The sequence below is a fragment of the Sarcophilus harrisii genome, chromosome 2 (genome assembly GCF_902635505.1).
Source record: "Sarcophilus harrisii chromosome 2, mSarHar1.11, whole genome shotgun sequence".
NCBI classification, from domain to species: domain Eukaryota; kingdom Metazoa; phylum Chordata; class Mammalia; order Dasyuromorphia; family Dasyuridae; genus Sarcophilus; species Sarcophilus harrisii.
In genome coordinates this window covers 221,255,847-221,272,998 of record NC_045427.1, presented here as the reverse complement: position 1 = coordinate 221,272,998, position 17,152 = coordinate 221,255,847, and the positions used below count along the sequence as shown (strand labels likewise).

The window sequence follows — 17,152 nt, the reverse complement described above, 5'->3', positions numbered from 1 at the left end:
ACTGAATTGAAGGTAGAAGAGATATAGTGATGTCCTATGATTTGCTAAGACATCAACTCCAAACCAAACTCTCTAATTGCTAATAACTGGGAAAGGGAAAAAGTAGAAATGGAATCTCCTCATAATACTCTAGACATAATGGAGAAAGGAGGGCTCCAAAATGTGCTTCTCAGACAGAAGACACTGGAATATACGTGAAAAAGAGGCTATGACTCCCAGAATGCTAAAGTGAGAAGGGACCTACATAATTGTGCATTCTCTTGGTGCTTCATTTATTAAGTCAGCAATGAACAAGTAATTTGGGAATGTCCTATTGAGGTAATGTGGCCCAGTGCAAAGAGCACTGCACTTGGTGCAAAAAAAAGTGGGTTCAAGTCTCTCTTTTACAGATCATTTCTTTAGATGCCCCAGTTTCCCCACCTACAAAATGGGGACAATAATATTAGCACTGATAGAATTGTTGTGAGGAATAAATGAGATAACGGATATAAAAATGTTGTCGTTTTACCTCAGAGTCCTATATAAATGGGAGCCATTTTGTTACCTTTAAAACACTTTATTGGGGATTTATCTTGGAGCTGACTCATGTAATTCTGTAGTATTTGAATTTCTCTCAGAGAAAGAAAAGTATGGTCTCTATGGGGATAGTTACAAAGAATTATGTTTGAGGGCAGGTCTCAAATGATAAGCAAAGAATTGTGGGAGTTGTTTATGCTAAGGTGTGAAATGCTAGGATGTGAATCATGGGTTCCTCTGTTGTTAGAGTAAGGTTATCAAATCTTCTCATGTTACAAATGATGACTCTGAGGCACCAAGAAAGGAAGGGACAAATTGAAAATCACATAAGGAATTTGTGGCAGAACTGGAACCAGAATGTTGGTCTTCAGATTATTAATTTAGGGTTCTTTCCACACTGAGAGATGTTATTGAGTTCTTTTTCCTTGAGAGGATTCTGGAATAGAAAGATTCAGCTTCAGCTCTTCATTAGCTATAATGACATCACACAAGTTCCTTTACCATTTCGGACCTCAGTTCTCTGATCGGTATTACAAGAGCATTTGATTAGATATTCTCTAGATATTCCATTCCAAAGTTTAGTGGGAAGAACAATGAATCTGGAGTCCCAAGACCTGGATTCAAATCCCACCTTTGATGCTTACTGCCTGTATGACCCTGGACATGACCCTCACAGTTCTTGTGCATAAAATGATGACGTTGGACTACATGGCCTCTGAAGTCTTTTTCAGCTCTGGTAGGTGATTCTATCATTTGATTAGACTAAGAGTGGGAGTCCAAGAACCAGCTTTGACACTTGTTAGCAGTGTGACCACAGACATCACTGCACTTCAGTTTCCTTGGCTGTAAAGTGAGGTAATAATTCCACTACTCACTTTTCTGGATTATGGACCAAAAAAAGCACTTACTTAAAAGTGTTACAGAAATGGAAAACATGATTATTTCTTTAAAAAAAAGTGGTAATGATCATTATTATTTAGAGATTCCAGGATCATTTAGGCAAGGCTCAATGACTTTTCAAACTCAGGCTTCTGATAGCCAGGATGGTTTTCAGAGTATGGATAACTTAATGCCGCTAACACATCCCAGACACAAAAATCTCTTCCTCCCGAACAGCCCCTTCCAGGAAGGCAGCAGAACTTAAGGATCTAGGTTCTAACCCTTCCATTAATCAGTGTTTGACTTTGGACACTTCCATCTTTCAGTTTGTTTCCTTATTGGCAAAATAAGAGATTTAGACCTGTCCTTACCCTACCCCCTCCATCCCTTTCTTCACCTCTTTCCTTCCCTATGAGGGACCCAGCACAAGGACTCTTTAGGGACATCTCACTCCTGTGCTGTTTCCAAAACTGTTAATGAAGTGCGCTGCTAAATGCAGTTACAATCCTGGGGGCTAAGAATATAGCTGACATCAGCCTTGTCAGTTTCCGAATGAATCAGAGCCCAGCTTGGGGGGAAGAGGGAGGTGGTAGGGAGGGGGGACTGGAGAAAAAAAATGTTCCCTAGCTGTCAAATCAAAAGCAAAGTCTTAAATATAATCCAAACCGGGTTTGCATGCATTCAGGGAAGTGGATAGATAGAGGTACATTCCCTGGAGAGCCAAAAGAGAGGAAACTAGAGAGGGGACAGTAGAAGCTTAATCAGTGGCTAGATGGGTCTAAGACACCCAAAGGAGAGGAAGGGGAAAGAAAGTTGCCTAGACAGATAGCCAGTGGAGTGCAGCTGCCTGTAAGAGGGAGGTCAAATACAGTGACATGTTGGAAAAGCCATGGAGTCCTAGAAAGAGCTCTGTGGAAGCCAAAATTTCAGGCCCTGGCTCTGCCACTAATTTATTGTATGATTTTAGGTAATTCATCTCCCCTTTCTTGGCCTCAATAAAATGAGACAGGTTAGACTAGATGGTCTCTAAGATTCCTTTCAGATTTTATTACAAGGTTCTAGCTAGGTACCCTAGTAAGAAAATCTTGTAATACCCTTTTTTGGTGCCTTTCCTGAATTAGACAAGGACTTGAATCTTTCCCCTTCCCCCCAAAATTTACCACTACACATGCTATTCAACCACATTTATTTGACTAACTTTCATTAATTACCAGGTGTTCACAGAGCTCCATGCTAGCCCTTGGAAGTGTGGGTCCTGCCCTCAGGAACTTAAAATTTGTGGGGCATGACTCTACCTGCCTCTAAGTCTAGGGTGAGGAGCAGGGATGTTAATAATTGCTACCAAAGGGACCAGAGATCAAGGCAATGCCAGAGGTCTCAGATCAAAAAGTTGAAAAAGAAGTAACATTCAGTGAGTCTTTTCAGCATCAAGGTAGTTGAGCTAGATAATATTTCTGGATTTTTTTTTTTGATTGAGGTGGAGAGGAGTGGAGGAAGGGCACTTTAGTCTATATTATCCCAGTAACATAATCAGTCTTGGAATTCCTTCAGGATAACTTTAGTGAAACATTTTTATTCTTTATTGAATTAACTGGGTAATTGGTCCAATTCCTTGGTTCACTTTGGCTGTAGAAGTCCCGAAGGGGTTCTCAGTTTTTCCCAGGCAATAGCCAAAGGGGGAGTTATACTGTAGAATCCTTCAGTAATCCTTCATAAATTTCTCTTACACCAGCCTTGTGAAGTATTAATGTGATGTATCCCATTTTACAGATAAGGAAAGAAAGGACTAGACAAATTGTGACTTTCTCAGGTTTGGTAAGTAGAAAAGCAAAAAATGGAAGCCAAATCTTCTGACTCAAGATCCTTTTTCCATTACACCATTGTTATCCCCATTTTACAGATGAGGAAATTAGGATACAAAGGGAAAGTGTCACTTGGAGTCACACAGTTAATAAATGGACTTATTCGACTTAGGACTGAGAAAAAGACTTCCTGACACTAAATCCAATGTCTTCAATATATTATACTATCATGAAAACAGAGCTTTAGTAGAGTCAAGAATAGCTCCATCAACCTTAGGGAGAGATCCCCTCCTCCAGATTAAAAGGGATCAGGACTATTTATACACTTAAGACCATTGTTTTTTCAAGGAGAGGGAATGCACTTTTTCACCTCCAGGGAGACTGTAGATAGTTTGTTTCCCATCAAAAGTTTCAGGTCATATTTCAAGGACAGAAGGGAACATTAGTCCTGGGAAAGAAACTCTGCCAAGACAGGATGAAAAGGTCAAAGAAGAAGGAGCAAGGGTGGGGAACAGAGAGATACAGAAGACATTCCCAGGGGCTTCTGGAACCATGATAGTGAAAAAGAAGAGGATCCAGAGTGTGGATTCCTGACTCTGATCCCTATCCTTATTCCCAATGGAACTTCCGAGGACCCATAGGAAATGGACCTATGGGTCTTCGGAAATTCCACTGGGAATGTGGTACAGTGGAAAGATCACTGAATGAGGAGGTAGAAGATCTGAATTTGAATCCTTTCTCTGTTACTTCCCAGTTATATGACCTTGTGTAAACGACAATTTCTCTGGCTTTTGGATTCTCTTTTTTTTTGGTAAAATGGAGAAAATCCCTGCCTAGCTCTCTTCATTGTTGTAAGGATCCAAGGAGACAATACATCTAAAATACTTTTTAAAATATAAATGTGATTATTAGTAATAACTAGGTTTCTCTTCATCACACACAAACCTACACACAAAATAGCAGACTAGAACTGCAACACTAGCCTTCTATTCAGAAGATCTGCAATGGATCCTTGACTATGATACCTGCTCAGTGAGATATCAGGAAAGAGCTTTAACCTTTCTGAGGCAGTGTTCTATTCTCTGTAAAAATAGAGATAATAATTCCTGTACTATCACTTCAGGAATGAGGTTTTTAAAGAGACTGAATCTATGATGTCATTGGTACAAAGGTGCTTATTTGGCATCTAGGAACTTTATCAACATAGATCAACACCTTTTCTGCAATTTATAGTCTTAGAGAGTTGTCTCTAAGACACTGAAAAGTGAAATGGTTGGCCTGGAGTCAGATAATTAGTAAGTATCAGACCTATATTCGAATCTGGGTTTTGTTTTTTGTTTTTTTTTTTGGCTCAGAAGTCATGCAGCTTATTGGTCTCTGTCTCAAATTGTCTTTTTTCTCTGTGTCTTTCACTGTCTTTGTCTCTATCTCTCTTTGTCTCTGTGTTTATCTCTCTGTCTTTATTTCTATCTCTCTCTTTTCTCCCCATATATGTTTTTAGCATAAGAATTATATATACAACGCTGTGAGAAAAATAGTACAAGGATACATAGATACAGATGGAAGAGGAACTAGAGCACCATGTACATTTTACACATACTGCAAATTGTGTGTGGCCTTGAAGTGTTACAGAAATGTGAAGTATTGTGTTAAGAATAAATCTGCCCACAGGTTTTTGAAAAGCTAATTCCCCAGGTCTGAGGAAGTTCTTGACCTGGATAGTGTTTTTCTAGGCTCTGGGACCCGGATGAGGCCTGAAGGAAGTGTCTCAGGTGTTTTACAGAAACTGTAACCTAAGTCATGGATCCAGAGCAAACTCATGCTTTAGTGGGAAAGAAAGAGGAGGGGTGGGAAGGAGGAGAAGGGATTTGGTCTGGTCTGTGGGCGCCTGAGGAAACTTCTATCCTGAAGACACTGCCCGGGCTCCGCCGGGAGAGGACCGCTGCAGACGGGCTGTTGCCATGGAAACCTCTTGCCTTCCCTCTCAGCGCTCACAGTATCCTGGCGCCGCTCCTGCAGCTGCGGGGGCCAGAGCCGAAACGAGAGAGACGGCGGCTAGGCTAGGCTCTATTTCCCCGCTACCTCCTCAGTCACCACCTAGGGTAAAGCTGTAGCCTCTAGAGAACTAAGTTGAAAAATTACCTGCTGAAAGCTACCTCCTCGAGTCCCCCTCCCATCCTTCTCTTCCTCCAATCCTATTCCAGAATTCCCATGGGTGACAATCTGCTACCCAAGCTTTAAAGGCTGTACAACCTAGAACTGGGTTCCTAGATCCACCTCCCTAAATGCGGAGAAAACTGAGGAGGAAATAGGAGGAGAGGGTTTAAGCTGGGACAATCACCAGGAGAACATTCCAGCCCCGCCCCGCCCCGCCCCCAAATCCACTGCTCCTCTGGAAGCTTTAGGGGTGCCCTGGGCTGCCCGGATGGAACCCTAGCAAACGATCAGATTAATAGATGGAAGGGACTTCAGAAACAATCTAGATTCCCCTTCTCATTTTATGGGTGAGGGGAATGAGACCCGGCAAAGTGAAACCATTTGTCCAGAGGTCACAACAAAGTTGTAATGATCAGAAGTAGGATTTGGAACCTTACGCTACTGTCTTCCGATATGGAAAATGAATAACCAAGTGAAATAAGCCTGAATATCTGAATTCAACACAGGAAGCAGCCTACAGCTTTTAACAGAGGGAAAGTCGTGGTTCAAAGGTTAGGTCTACCACTATCCCTCAGTCCAGATTATAAACTGTTAACAGGAGTCTGGGCACAATAGAAAAGTCATGGAATTGAGAGTCGGGAATCTTGAGTTCGAGTCCTGGTTGTCATTTGTGACTTTGGCCAAGTCATTAAACTGGATGGATCTTCTTTCTCCTAGAGCCCTCTTTGCTAGGTCCATATATATATATATGCATTTTTTTACACCTTACACATGTTTCAATAACCTCTCCAGTACCCACCTTCTAACAAAAATATATTCAAGTTACAGTTCTGCAAGTTTTTAAAACAAGATAAAAACAATATATAATTTCATCGATTTTGAGCCTTGGATATCTGAAATGTCTCCTGGGAAACATTTTCATTAGATTGGACTCCCAGTATTTTCGGCGGGATCTTAGCTTCTCAAGAAGGGGCCTACTGTCCTTATGAAAGGTTACTGAAGAGCTTTTAAAAGACCTCCATGAATGACCAAAATGGGAAGCCAGGCCGAAGAGAAATTGGAGCAAGATCTAGAACTCAAGGACATTTCCGAGTTCCCTTCACCTATTTAGGGTTCTAGTAGATGAAGTTTGTACTCGGCAATGACAGTGATAATAAAGTACTCCAGGCATTTGTTGTAACTAAGGCTAGTAGCTATTGAAAGAGATCCACTGCGCAGCCACGGCCACAGTCACATATGCACTCCTGCAACCGATTACAGAGAGAGAGAGAGAGAGAGAGAGAGAGAGAGAGAGAGAGAGAGAGAGAGAGAGAGAGAGAGAGAGAGGGAGAGAGAGAGAGAGAGAGAGAGAGAGAGAGAGAGAGAGACAGAGAGAGAGAGACAGAGAGAGAGAGACAGAGAGAGAGAGACAGAGAGAGAGAGACAGAGAGAGAGAGAGAGAGACAGAGAGAGCGCTGTCGCCAGCCCGTCTCTCTGCCCAGGCCCGCCAGGCTGAAGGAAAGCTTTTTTCACCCTGGAGACGATTTGCAGTTTGATCCATTTCGTGGAACCGCTTCTTGCGCCATGACTCAGAAGCGGCGCTCATAGGACAGAGGAGGGGGCTCGTCTCACCGGAAGCGCGGTCAGGGACACAGTCTTTTTTTTCTCAGGAAGGGGGAACGCGGCTGGGGGAAAGGAAGAAGATGTAGCGGATTTCAGAGGGGAGGAGGGAGAGGCGATAAAGCGTTAAGCCATTTCTGAAAGCTTTCGAAGCAGCATGAGAAAGAGAGCCAGGAGGCTTGGGCTTGACCCTGGTTTCTCCATTCACTATGGCAATCCCTTCTCTGGACCTCAGTTTCCTAGAATTGAATGGGAATAATCACCCCTGCTTTGCTTCCGCCACTAGTGAGAATGTGAGGTAGAGAGATTAAAAACAAGGACTATTCATGGGTGAGGTCTTAAACTGAAAACAGATGGACGGCCCGGGTGTTACATTTGTGCCCTGGAAATATTTAAAAGAACGAGAGAAAGGCTTCCAGCTCACTGATTTTATGGACAAGTAGGAAGACATGGACGAAAATGACAAGATAAGAAGGCTGAATAGTTGGAGAAGGGTTGTGATCTGCAGAGGTGGAGGGGTCGAAGACTCATAAAACCATGGATCCAATGGTATATTCTGAGAGTAGAATCTTGCCCTTATCCCGAGATAAGACATTGTCCTTTAGAAACTAGCAGAGCAAAATGCAACTGGTTATATTGTTGGCAGGGAAATTGTTGAGAGGGAAAAATAAAAAATGGTTTTAAAAAATTTTTTCCCCAGAATAGAAATGAATTATATAGACAGCATTCTTTTTCTGATTTTCTGGTGTACTAGGAACTAAGCAAGGAGATCCTAAGCAAAGGCTTTTGTGACCTGCTGCTTTAATCTCAAACTTTTCTAGATTCCAGGTCATTTTTCACAGTCAGATTTCTTGCTGTCATATTCCTGACCTGAAAAGGAACAAGTTAGAAAAACATGTGGTTGTTCCTGCCTCCACCTGATGATACCAAATTATGGGGTTTCCTATTCTTACTCTGAGAAGAGGCACAAAGTCCTTTCCCCAGACTGTCTTGTATTGTCCTCTAAGAGTTGATCTCTTTGTTTTAAGAGGGTGAATGTAGAGACAAATTTATAGATTGAGAAAGGATTGGAGTGGATGTAAAGAGTGGAGAGAAAAAAAGGATTTGTTTCATCTCTCTTGTCCTCAACAATCAATCCCTAGGATGAAGCCCAATTCTTACATTCAGTTATTTTCCTTCTTAGATCAATGGATGTAAATGTTTCCTTCTAGTCCTGAACTTTTGTTATATCTTCTTAGGAGGTATTCTTTCCTTCTTCCCTGTCTGGTGTATGTGAGATGGGAGGAGGAAGGGAGAGACATCATTCAAAATGGCAATTGTTGATACCTGAGCAGGCAAGTACATGGAGAAGAGTGAGAAAAAACTGGGGTGACTGCCCCTAAGCCTGGCATCAGGGAACTGTTCCCCCCTCTCTGCCTCAAAAATCAGCTTTTCTTCTCACTGAGCCTGGGCAGTCTAGTTCCACACAGAATCCTTGAAATTCTTCCAGACTTAAATAGGATCCTAGAATCAGAGCAGGAAGGGACTTCAGAGGCCATCTAGTCTAACTCCTCATTTCACAGATAAAGAAACTTAAGGGTCCAGGAAAAATAGATGGTTTATCCAATATCACAAAGATAGTATGTAGCACACTTTAATTTAAATTAAAGATTTAAATTTACTTTAATTAAAGATTAAAATCCATGTGCCTCTACTGCTCTGACTACTCCCTGGTTATTCTGTTAGGACAGGAGATCAGAGAAAATAAGCCCTTTCCTATTCCAAAGCATAAAAGGATCAACCTATTATTCCGTTATCCTCTCCACAAGCACCTACTGCTAACCAGGTTTTGGTCTTAGCACAGACAGCTAAGTGGTTCTAGTCTCCCATCCTAGACTTGAAAGGCATTGTGGTGTAACAAATAGATCGTTGGATTTGTCCACTCACAGACATTAGCTGTGTAACTCTGAGTGAGTTACTTAACCTCTCTGTGCTTTAGGTGCCTCATCTGAAAATGGAAGAGGGGGAAGAGAACTCAGCGGTGTTTAAGTCCCTTCCAGCTCCAAATCTATGATCCTTCGATCCTTGCATTTGGTCCTCTTTCTGACTCAGTCAGCCACTATAGTTGCAATGAAGCCAAAACCATTATTTCTAGATAGATTTCACACACATACACATACAGAAAGAGAGACACACAAATCACTCAACCCAGGATAGTTCCCTAGAAGCCATCTTTTACTCAAACAAAACAAAGTCCCAAAAGAAAGTCCCTTTCTCACACAAAACCCCATCAGAATTAGTCCCAAATTGGAAGCCTCAGAGTTTCTTCTCTTCTTTACTCTCCATTCTCACTCATTCTCTGGGTAAGAGTTAACAAATATGTGACTTCAGCACCCCGTGTCCTTTTGGTCTGCTAGATGATGCCAAGTCCAACCCATTCCCCAAGCAGCCCTAAAGAGAATTGTCTCTAGGGACACTCCCCCAGGGAAAACTACTCTTAATCAAAAACCCAAAGTCAGGACTCTTAAGTCACACATCTTCTCCAGTTGGAACGAATAAAGAGATGGAAGGAAGGAGCTTATCTACCTTCCCTTTCCCATTCTGCTCAAGTGGGCCAGAGCTCTGATGAGGAACCTGGGCCGGGGCTGAGGGGAGGGGGGTGCCATAGGGCTTTGAGCAAGCTCCTTCTCTGGAAATTGGAGTGTGTGTGTGTGTGTGTGTGTGTGTGTGTGTTGGGGGCGGGGGGATGGCGCAGGGAGCCGAAGATACGTGTTGAGTACAAGCTGGAGGTCTCAAACCAGCATTCTGCTCCTAGAGCTCCCCAGTCCCCAGAGACTGCCTAAAAAACCAGACTACGCCCCAGGAGCCATCTCGTGGGGAAGGGCATGTATCCTATCCCAGAGCCTTCAGTCAAGGGCCACTTCGGGTGGCACGACTGTTTCTGTTGCCCCTAATCTCTTCTCCAGTCCATATCTGCCCAGCCCTCCGAACCCCAATCCTGGGACGATCATCCTTTTATCACTTTGTCCGCTCACCTCCACCGAGGCCTCTCCAAAATTCCAGCTCTCGCCTCCCTTCGTGCCCTCCCTTCCATTTCTGCCTCCCGAGCCCCCCATCCCTTTTCTGCCAGCCCGCTGGCCTCCCTTCTCCACCATCCCCCCTCGGCTTCCCGGCTCTCACCAGCGTCCTCTTCGTCAAAGGAGTTCATGCAGGGGAAGTAGATGGCGAGCGCCTCGAAGGAGGCGGACAGACTAAGGCGGCTCTGAGAGCGCTCCATATAGAGCCCAGGAGGACCGGCCCCGGGCGCCTCGGCCGCCGGCGGCTTGGCCAGTTTAGCCGCCCCATTTTTGACCCGAAGCACTGCGCGCGGCGTCTTGGCGGCTAGGCTGGGGCTCCGAAGGAAGAAGAGAGGGAGCCGCTGGGGCTCGGGCTCCGGCTTCTAGGCTGCGGGGGCCCACACCCAGGGCGCTGCGCTGCGCTCTGGGCTTGGGCTGCTGCGCCTGCAGCGCTGGGAGCGGATGAGATAGGCTGGGATGGAGTGGGGCAGGGCCGGGCCGAGCCGGGCCGCTCCAAGGTGAGACGCACGGAACCGAGAGAGAGCTTGCTTTCCAGTCTGCAGCGCAGACCTGACTGGCGCTTCATTCCCCCAGCCCAGGGCGGGCTCTAGAGTGAAGTCATCGGCTCAGCCAATCGGCGTGGCCCGAGGAGGGAGGGGGCTCCCAGGGAGTCGGGGAATTGGGGGGCTAGACGTTAAAGGAGAAGTGGTCTTAAGGCGGGCGGGGCCCTAAACTGGGCGCATCATTCTCCAGGGACGCTGGACAGCGCTCGACCAGCTTTAGAGTCAAACAGAAGCGCAAAACCAAGGAGCAGGTGTCACTGACAGCGGTGAGAATGGAGAGCGACAAGTGGGGCGGTACTGGTTAGAAAAGCAAAGGTCTTAGAGCTGGAAGGGCCTTCAACATGGTCTAATAATAGGAACAGAATATTTAGAATCAGAGGATCTTGCCATTTAAATTCAACCTTCGCATTTTACTGGGGGTGGGGTGGGGATGGGAATTGAGGCCCAGGTAGGTATTGGAATCTGCTCAAGGTCATACAGGTAATTAAACAGCAAAGCTGGGTTTGAGCTCAGGATTTCTGATTCCAAATGCAGCTGTCTTTCTCCCATACACCATACTTCCCAAAGTTCTATGATATCCCTTTCCTTTCTCCTATTCCCAATATCTCCCAATGTCCCAATGTGCCTACCCTTCCTCATTCCCTGGTTATATATAGGGAAGGAAATCCAAATTGAATCACATGATCCCTGTTTTCCTTAATCTTCTCTTTTGCATTTTAAATCCACTTTTTAAAAGTTATTCCTTTTGGTGGAGGAGAATCCTGGATAGATTTCACATTCTTCCCACAAGAGCAACCTTATGCAGAGAGAGAATCAGGGAGTGTGAATGAAAGAGATCACTCTGACTCCCTTGGAGCAGAGACAGGGAAGGCTGGATTCAGCCTCAAATATTGGGAGTCTAGTTCACTGTGTATGAAGTTTTACACAATTATCTTTTTACAACATTCCAAGGAAATAAATAAGGTTTGCCTGTGGCCAGAGCAGGTAGGTTGGAGATTGCCAAAGAGCATCACACAAGCATGGCTTCCCTAGGAAGAATTAGGTTGATTAGTGTTTGCCCTGGAAGAATCAATCAGGATGCCTGGGTTACAGTTCAACACATCCTCTAATTCTCTGTGTGACCTCATTTAAGATTTAAAGTGGTGCAATGGTCAAAATGCTAGGCTTGGAATCAACACCTGGGATCCAAATCTTGCCTCAGACTCTTACTAATCATGTGATTGTAGGCAAATCACTTAAGCCCTCTGAGTCTCAATTTCTTTATCTATACGATGGGACTAATATTAATGCTCACCTCACAAAATTGTAAGATTCACATGAAGTATCTTTATAAAGCATGTTGCAAACCTTAATGTGCTATATAAATTCCAGTATTATTATTATTACAAGTTATGTATGTATGTATTACACTCTTGATCTCAAATTTTTCCCTCTGAAAAATGCTATCTCCTATGTCTCTTCCATAACTGACATTCTAGGTCCTAAGGTTCTTTCCATTTCTATGCTGTGGTATTGAAAGTTTGTCTTCCTCCCATGACTGTCATAAAGATAAAATATGTTTGTCAATAGAATAGCCTTTGAAAATTTCCAAGTCCTGTAGGAATGGGAGGTGGGGAGAAAGGGAACCGTGGATTTGATTATTATGAGCATGGAACCCTCCAGTTAAGAGTAGGGCAGAATCCCATTAATCAAAATGGAGGTTTGAGAATTGAGGTGGTTCATTTCTTAGCCCCTGACTCTCTATGGCTCTGACTTTTCATTCTTAGTGAAATAAGGGAATTTCTCAAATATACAATGATTGGAAGGAATTACCCAAACTATTCAACGGGTTTTCTTAGGGTGGAGGTAGCCTTCAAATATTCAACTCTTTCTTAGGGCTCTGGGGGGAGGAGTGTCTCAGAACTGTCCAAGGTATATAGAGCATTTATAAGTCATTCTCTTGGGTGTCCCTGGAATCCACAAAATCAGATCCATAGTTTGAAGCTATTGGTAATACCAATAATATTGGTAATATTGGTAATAATATTGAAAGATTCAAATTGCTTTCCCTTTCCCAAGGCAAAACTAGCAATGGGAGTGAATTATAGAAAAACAAGTTTTATATTGTTATGAAGAAGAAATTATTCATAATCAGAATTGTCCTGATCAAATGGGCTGCCTTAAAAGGTAAATTCTCCAACACTAAAAGTTTTTAAGAGAAGTAGACTGCCACTTATTTGGATGTTGTATAGAGAATTCCTGTTCTAGATTGATTGGACTAGATCAGTCAATCAAATAGATAAGCATTATTAAACACTCACTCACTCACTCACTCACTACTACTAAACACTCATGATATGATTACTAGACAGGCACATAAAAATTATCTGTAGTGATTTGCCTGAATGTCCCAAGAGGGGATTACATGGACAATGCCATTCTTGAACTCATATGCTAGATGCTAAGAATTCAAAGATGCAAAACAGTTCTTGTCCTCTGGGTTTTTACATTCTATCAGAGAAAATAATACAAACACATACAAGAATACCTCACATATTCAATGTTCAATTTCAGATCACTTGCAATTTAGTGAATATGGCAAAAAAAACCCAAGTCACATGAAGTTTTTGGTTTCTCAATATCTATGTAGCTAGATATAGATATATACATATATATGTTTATATTACACTTATTTTAAGTTTATTAAGTATGCAATAGTAGTATGTCTAAAAATGTACAAGCCTTACTCAAAAATACTTTATTGCTAAAATAAATACTATCATCTAAGTCTTCAGCAAGTCATAATCTTTTTGTCTGTAGGAAGTCTTGCCTAGATGGTGATAGCTGTTGACTGATCAGGATGGTGGTCGTTGTTTTAGGTTGTGGTAACAATAACAATTTCATAAAATAACAATGAAGTATGTCTCATCAGTTGACTTCTTTTCACATGCATGTTTAGGATCCATTATGGAATTATTAATTGGTCTAATTTTAATGCTATTGTATCTCAGTGCATAGGGAGGCATGAGGAGAGACAGAGATGTGGGGGGATAACTAATTGCTGTAGTAGTCAGAACATACAACATTAATCAATTAAATTTGAGATCTTACATAGCTGTGGTTTGTAGTTCCCAAAACAATAATTATTGATCACAAGTTACCATAAAAAAATCTAACAGCAATTTAAAATTTTTAAATATTGCAAGTGACACAGCAAGTGACACAAGTGTTGTTGAAAAAAAGTCACCAATAGGTTTGTTCAACACAAGGTTGCCACAAACCATTAATTTGTTAAAATAATTCAAAATATTTAAAGTGCAATAAAGCAAAGTATAAAAAATGAGACATGGCTGTATAAGTAAATAAAAATATATAAAGAAAAATTTAAGTCAGGGGCAAGGAAGAGGCAATAACAGCTAATAGTGTCAGAAAAAAAAACTTTATGATGGGGATAGTCCTTGAGCAAATATTTTAATTTAAGGAATATAAGAGTTCAAAGATGCATAGGTGGGGAGAAGTGCCTTCCAGAAACCAGAGCACAACTCATGTCAAAGCTCAGATATGAGGAATAGAATGTTGCATAGGAAGTTCAGCAAGTAGCTCAGCTTGGCTGAACTACAGATGCATGAAAGGGAGTAATGTATAATGTCTAGAAAGCTGAACTGAAGCCAGATGGTGACTGTCTTCAAATGCCAAATAGGAGTTTGTCTTTTTAACCCAGAGGCAATTGGGAGCCAATGGAACTTCTTGAGCAGGGGAAGAACATGGTCAGAACTCTCTTTTTAGCATATCACTTTGACAGCTGTGTGGAGGAAGAAATAGAGATAGGAGAGACTGGGGTCAGGGAGACCAACTATGAGGATATTGTAATAATCCATGCCAAAAATGATGAGTGCCTAAACTAAGTGATAGATGTGTGAGTGAACATCAGGGCATAGTAGTAAGGGATTCTAGGGAGGGAAAATCAGTAGGATTTGGCAATTGATTGTATGAGTTGAGAGAGACTTCTAGATTTCAACCTGAGTGATTGTAAAAAGAATTGAGGGGTCTTTAATAGAATTAGGAAAAACCAAGAGAAGGGTAGATTTGGTGGAGAAGGTAATAAGTTCATTTTGAACTAGGAATATGAGAAGTGGCCAGAAAAACAAAAGAAGAATCATGAGAGCAATGTCAGAGAAGAGAGATTATCATAGAAGAGAGGGTAGTCAATTCATGTAAAATGCTTCAGAGAAGAGAGGGTAGTCAATAGTGTAAAATGTTTCAGAGAAGTCAAGAAAACTGAGGATTAAGAAAAATTATTGAACTTGGCAGTTAAATAACTGGTAACCTTGGTGATAGGCATTTTGGTTGAATAATGATGCTGGAAGACAGATTGCAAAGGATTGAGAAATGAATTTGAGAATAGGAAACAAAGGCCATGAGTGTAGATAGCTTTTTTGCTAGGAGTTTGCCTGGAAGAGAGATATATATTTGCCTGTTTTCCAGAGTTAAGGTCCAGCAAGAAAGCTATGCTCTGAACTTGACATAACAGCAGTCCTTTGCACTCCCTTCCATAACAGCATCCCTCTGGGATGATCTCTCTGGCTAAATCATATAATTATTGCATTGCTTTGACCAGTGCTGGGTGTTCTATGATCTTGGATAAGCACCAGACAAGCTTAGACAAATTTTGATCATGAAGCTGTGCTATGAATCAAACTAGTTACATTATTTTTGTTACCTCTCATTATAAGGACTACAGCTCATGGTGCAACCATTGGTACAAGTATTGATATCTCCTCACACTATCTCTCACACTAGGGGTAGGGCCTGGGCACATGTCTCTAATATGCTTCCCTGCTTGCAAGCCATTTCCCTCACCTTGAAATTAAACTTCTGTTTGATTCCTGACTCTTCTGTTTCTAACCCATTCTATTCGGCTCCAACTATCCACAGGTTAGGTTCAGTCCAAATGATAACCTGAAAGAATGGAAAAGTCAAGTAAGGGTTTTTAAGGATGATGGTGACTTAGGCACAATTCCAAGTTTTCCGATTCTGAAATTCTATGACTAAGATAGAATCCCTGGGCAGGCTTTTGCAGCCAGAATCATGCAACCTGTTTTGGAACAGTGGTTCTGCTATTTACTTCCTTAAGCAAATCACTAAAACTTTCTGGACCTTGTTTTCCTCACCCTAAAAATAAGGACATAGGACTAAAGATCTCTAAGGTCCCTTCCAGTTTTCAATCTTATGATCCCTCAAAATCATGTTGGAAGAGAGAACTATTGCAAAACCACATTCTAAAAAGTCTGGGGAAGTAGCATATAGTGAACATGAGTTTATAGCATGTATAAAATCCTCAGTTCTTTGTTAATGGTATCATAGATGTATAGGTGGAGAGATTTTAAAGATTACCTAGTCCAGTCTTCTCATTTTATAGATGAGGAAACAGAGACTCAGATAAGTGAAATGACTTGTCAGATTGATGAAATGTTTATGTGGCAGATAGGAGATTTGAACTCAGTTCTTTTGACTGGAAACAAGCACTCTTTCCTCTCACCCAACCTTATTTCCCCTCTGTTAATAGTAGTTAAGTCAGAGCTTGAGTAACTAAGAGGAAAAGGGAGAAGGGAAAAGGAAAAGCAAAAAAATATTTATTAAGAATCTGTCAGAAAGTGTGATAAATGGTTTACAAATATCATTCTCATTTGATCTGAGGACATAGTTTGCTTTTTCTGTGAACTCCAAATAGATGCATAAGAATTTCATGTAAATGGAGTAGAACATTATCATTGGAGAAGGTTGAGTTGGTATAGTGACCCCCAGAAGGTTTGAGTATCTAATTATTCTAGCATCCAGCTATCTCAGATGTGACTGATTTTTTTTTCCTTGCCTGACTTTGATAGGGCACTGGACTTATACTTGAGAAAATCTGGGTTCAAATCTTGCCATAAACATTAGCTATACAACTCTAGGGAAGTCATTTAAACTCTTAAAAATTTTTTTTTTGGTTTTCATTCAGGTTTTCTCTCTCTCTCTTCCTCTCTCTTCTCTCTCTCTCTCTTTCTCTCTCTCTGTCTCTCTCTCTCTCCCTATCTTTCTTTTTTCATTCAGATTTTCTCTTTCTTTTTCTCACTCTCTGGTTATACATATACATTTTTGGCATATTTCCTTATGAATTATGTGAGGAGAGAAAAATCAGAACAAAAGGGGAAAACCACAAGAGTAAAAGAAAACAGAAGAAAAAGAAAAAAGTAAACATAGTAAACATTTGCAGTTATTCTCTCTCTGAATGTGGAGTCACCTAAAACTCTTAGCCTCAGTTTCCTCATATTTAAACTGAACAGATTAAGCAAGATGGCTTTTAAGGTCCCTTACAGCTCCAAAGCTAAGATCTTATGATGCTAGGACTAAATTATTAAGACTAGAAATTTTCCTGCTAGAAGAATCCATGTTCTATGGTATGTCCCTGGTGTCTCCTTGCCTATAATATCAGAAGGGATAAATCAAGTGAGATATCTTCCCCAGTGGAAGCCTGGGCTGCTCTGATGCACTAGATGACAATGAGCTTAGTGTAATGATAGGCTAAATCCTGGAATTGGTCTCTCAAACCATCTTCATGGGCTTCCTCCTCTTGCCAAGG

General features: G+C 41.7%; 1 protein-coding gene across 1 annotated transcript in view; it reads right to left on the bottom strand.

Annotated features, from left to right (window-relative positions):
• Nucleotides 1–10,585, bottom strand: part of RIMS4 (regulating synaptic membrane exocytosis 4) — a 58,777-nt gene extending 48,192 nt beyond the window's left edge. The window contains exon 1 of the mRNA XM_003757724.2: nucleotides 10,113–10,585. Coding sequence (XP_003757772.1) covers nucleotides 10,113–10,209 — 97 coding nt within the window. The 5' untranslated portion in view covers nucleotides 10,210–10,585. The remainder of the gene's footprint in view (nucleotides 1–10,112) is intronic.
• Between the last annotated feature and the right edge of the window lie 6,567 nt (nucleotides 10,586–17,152).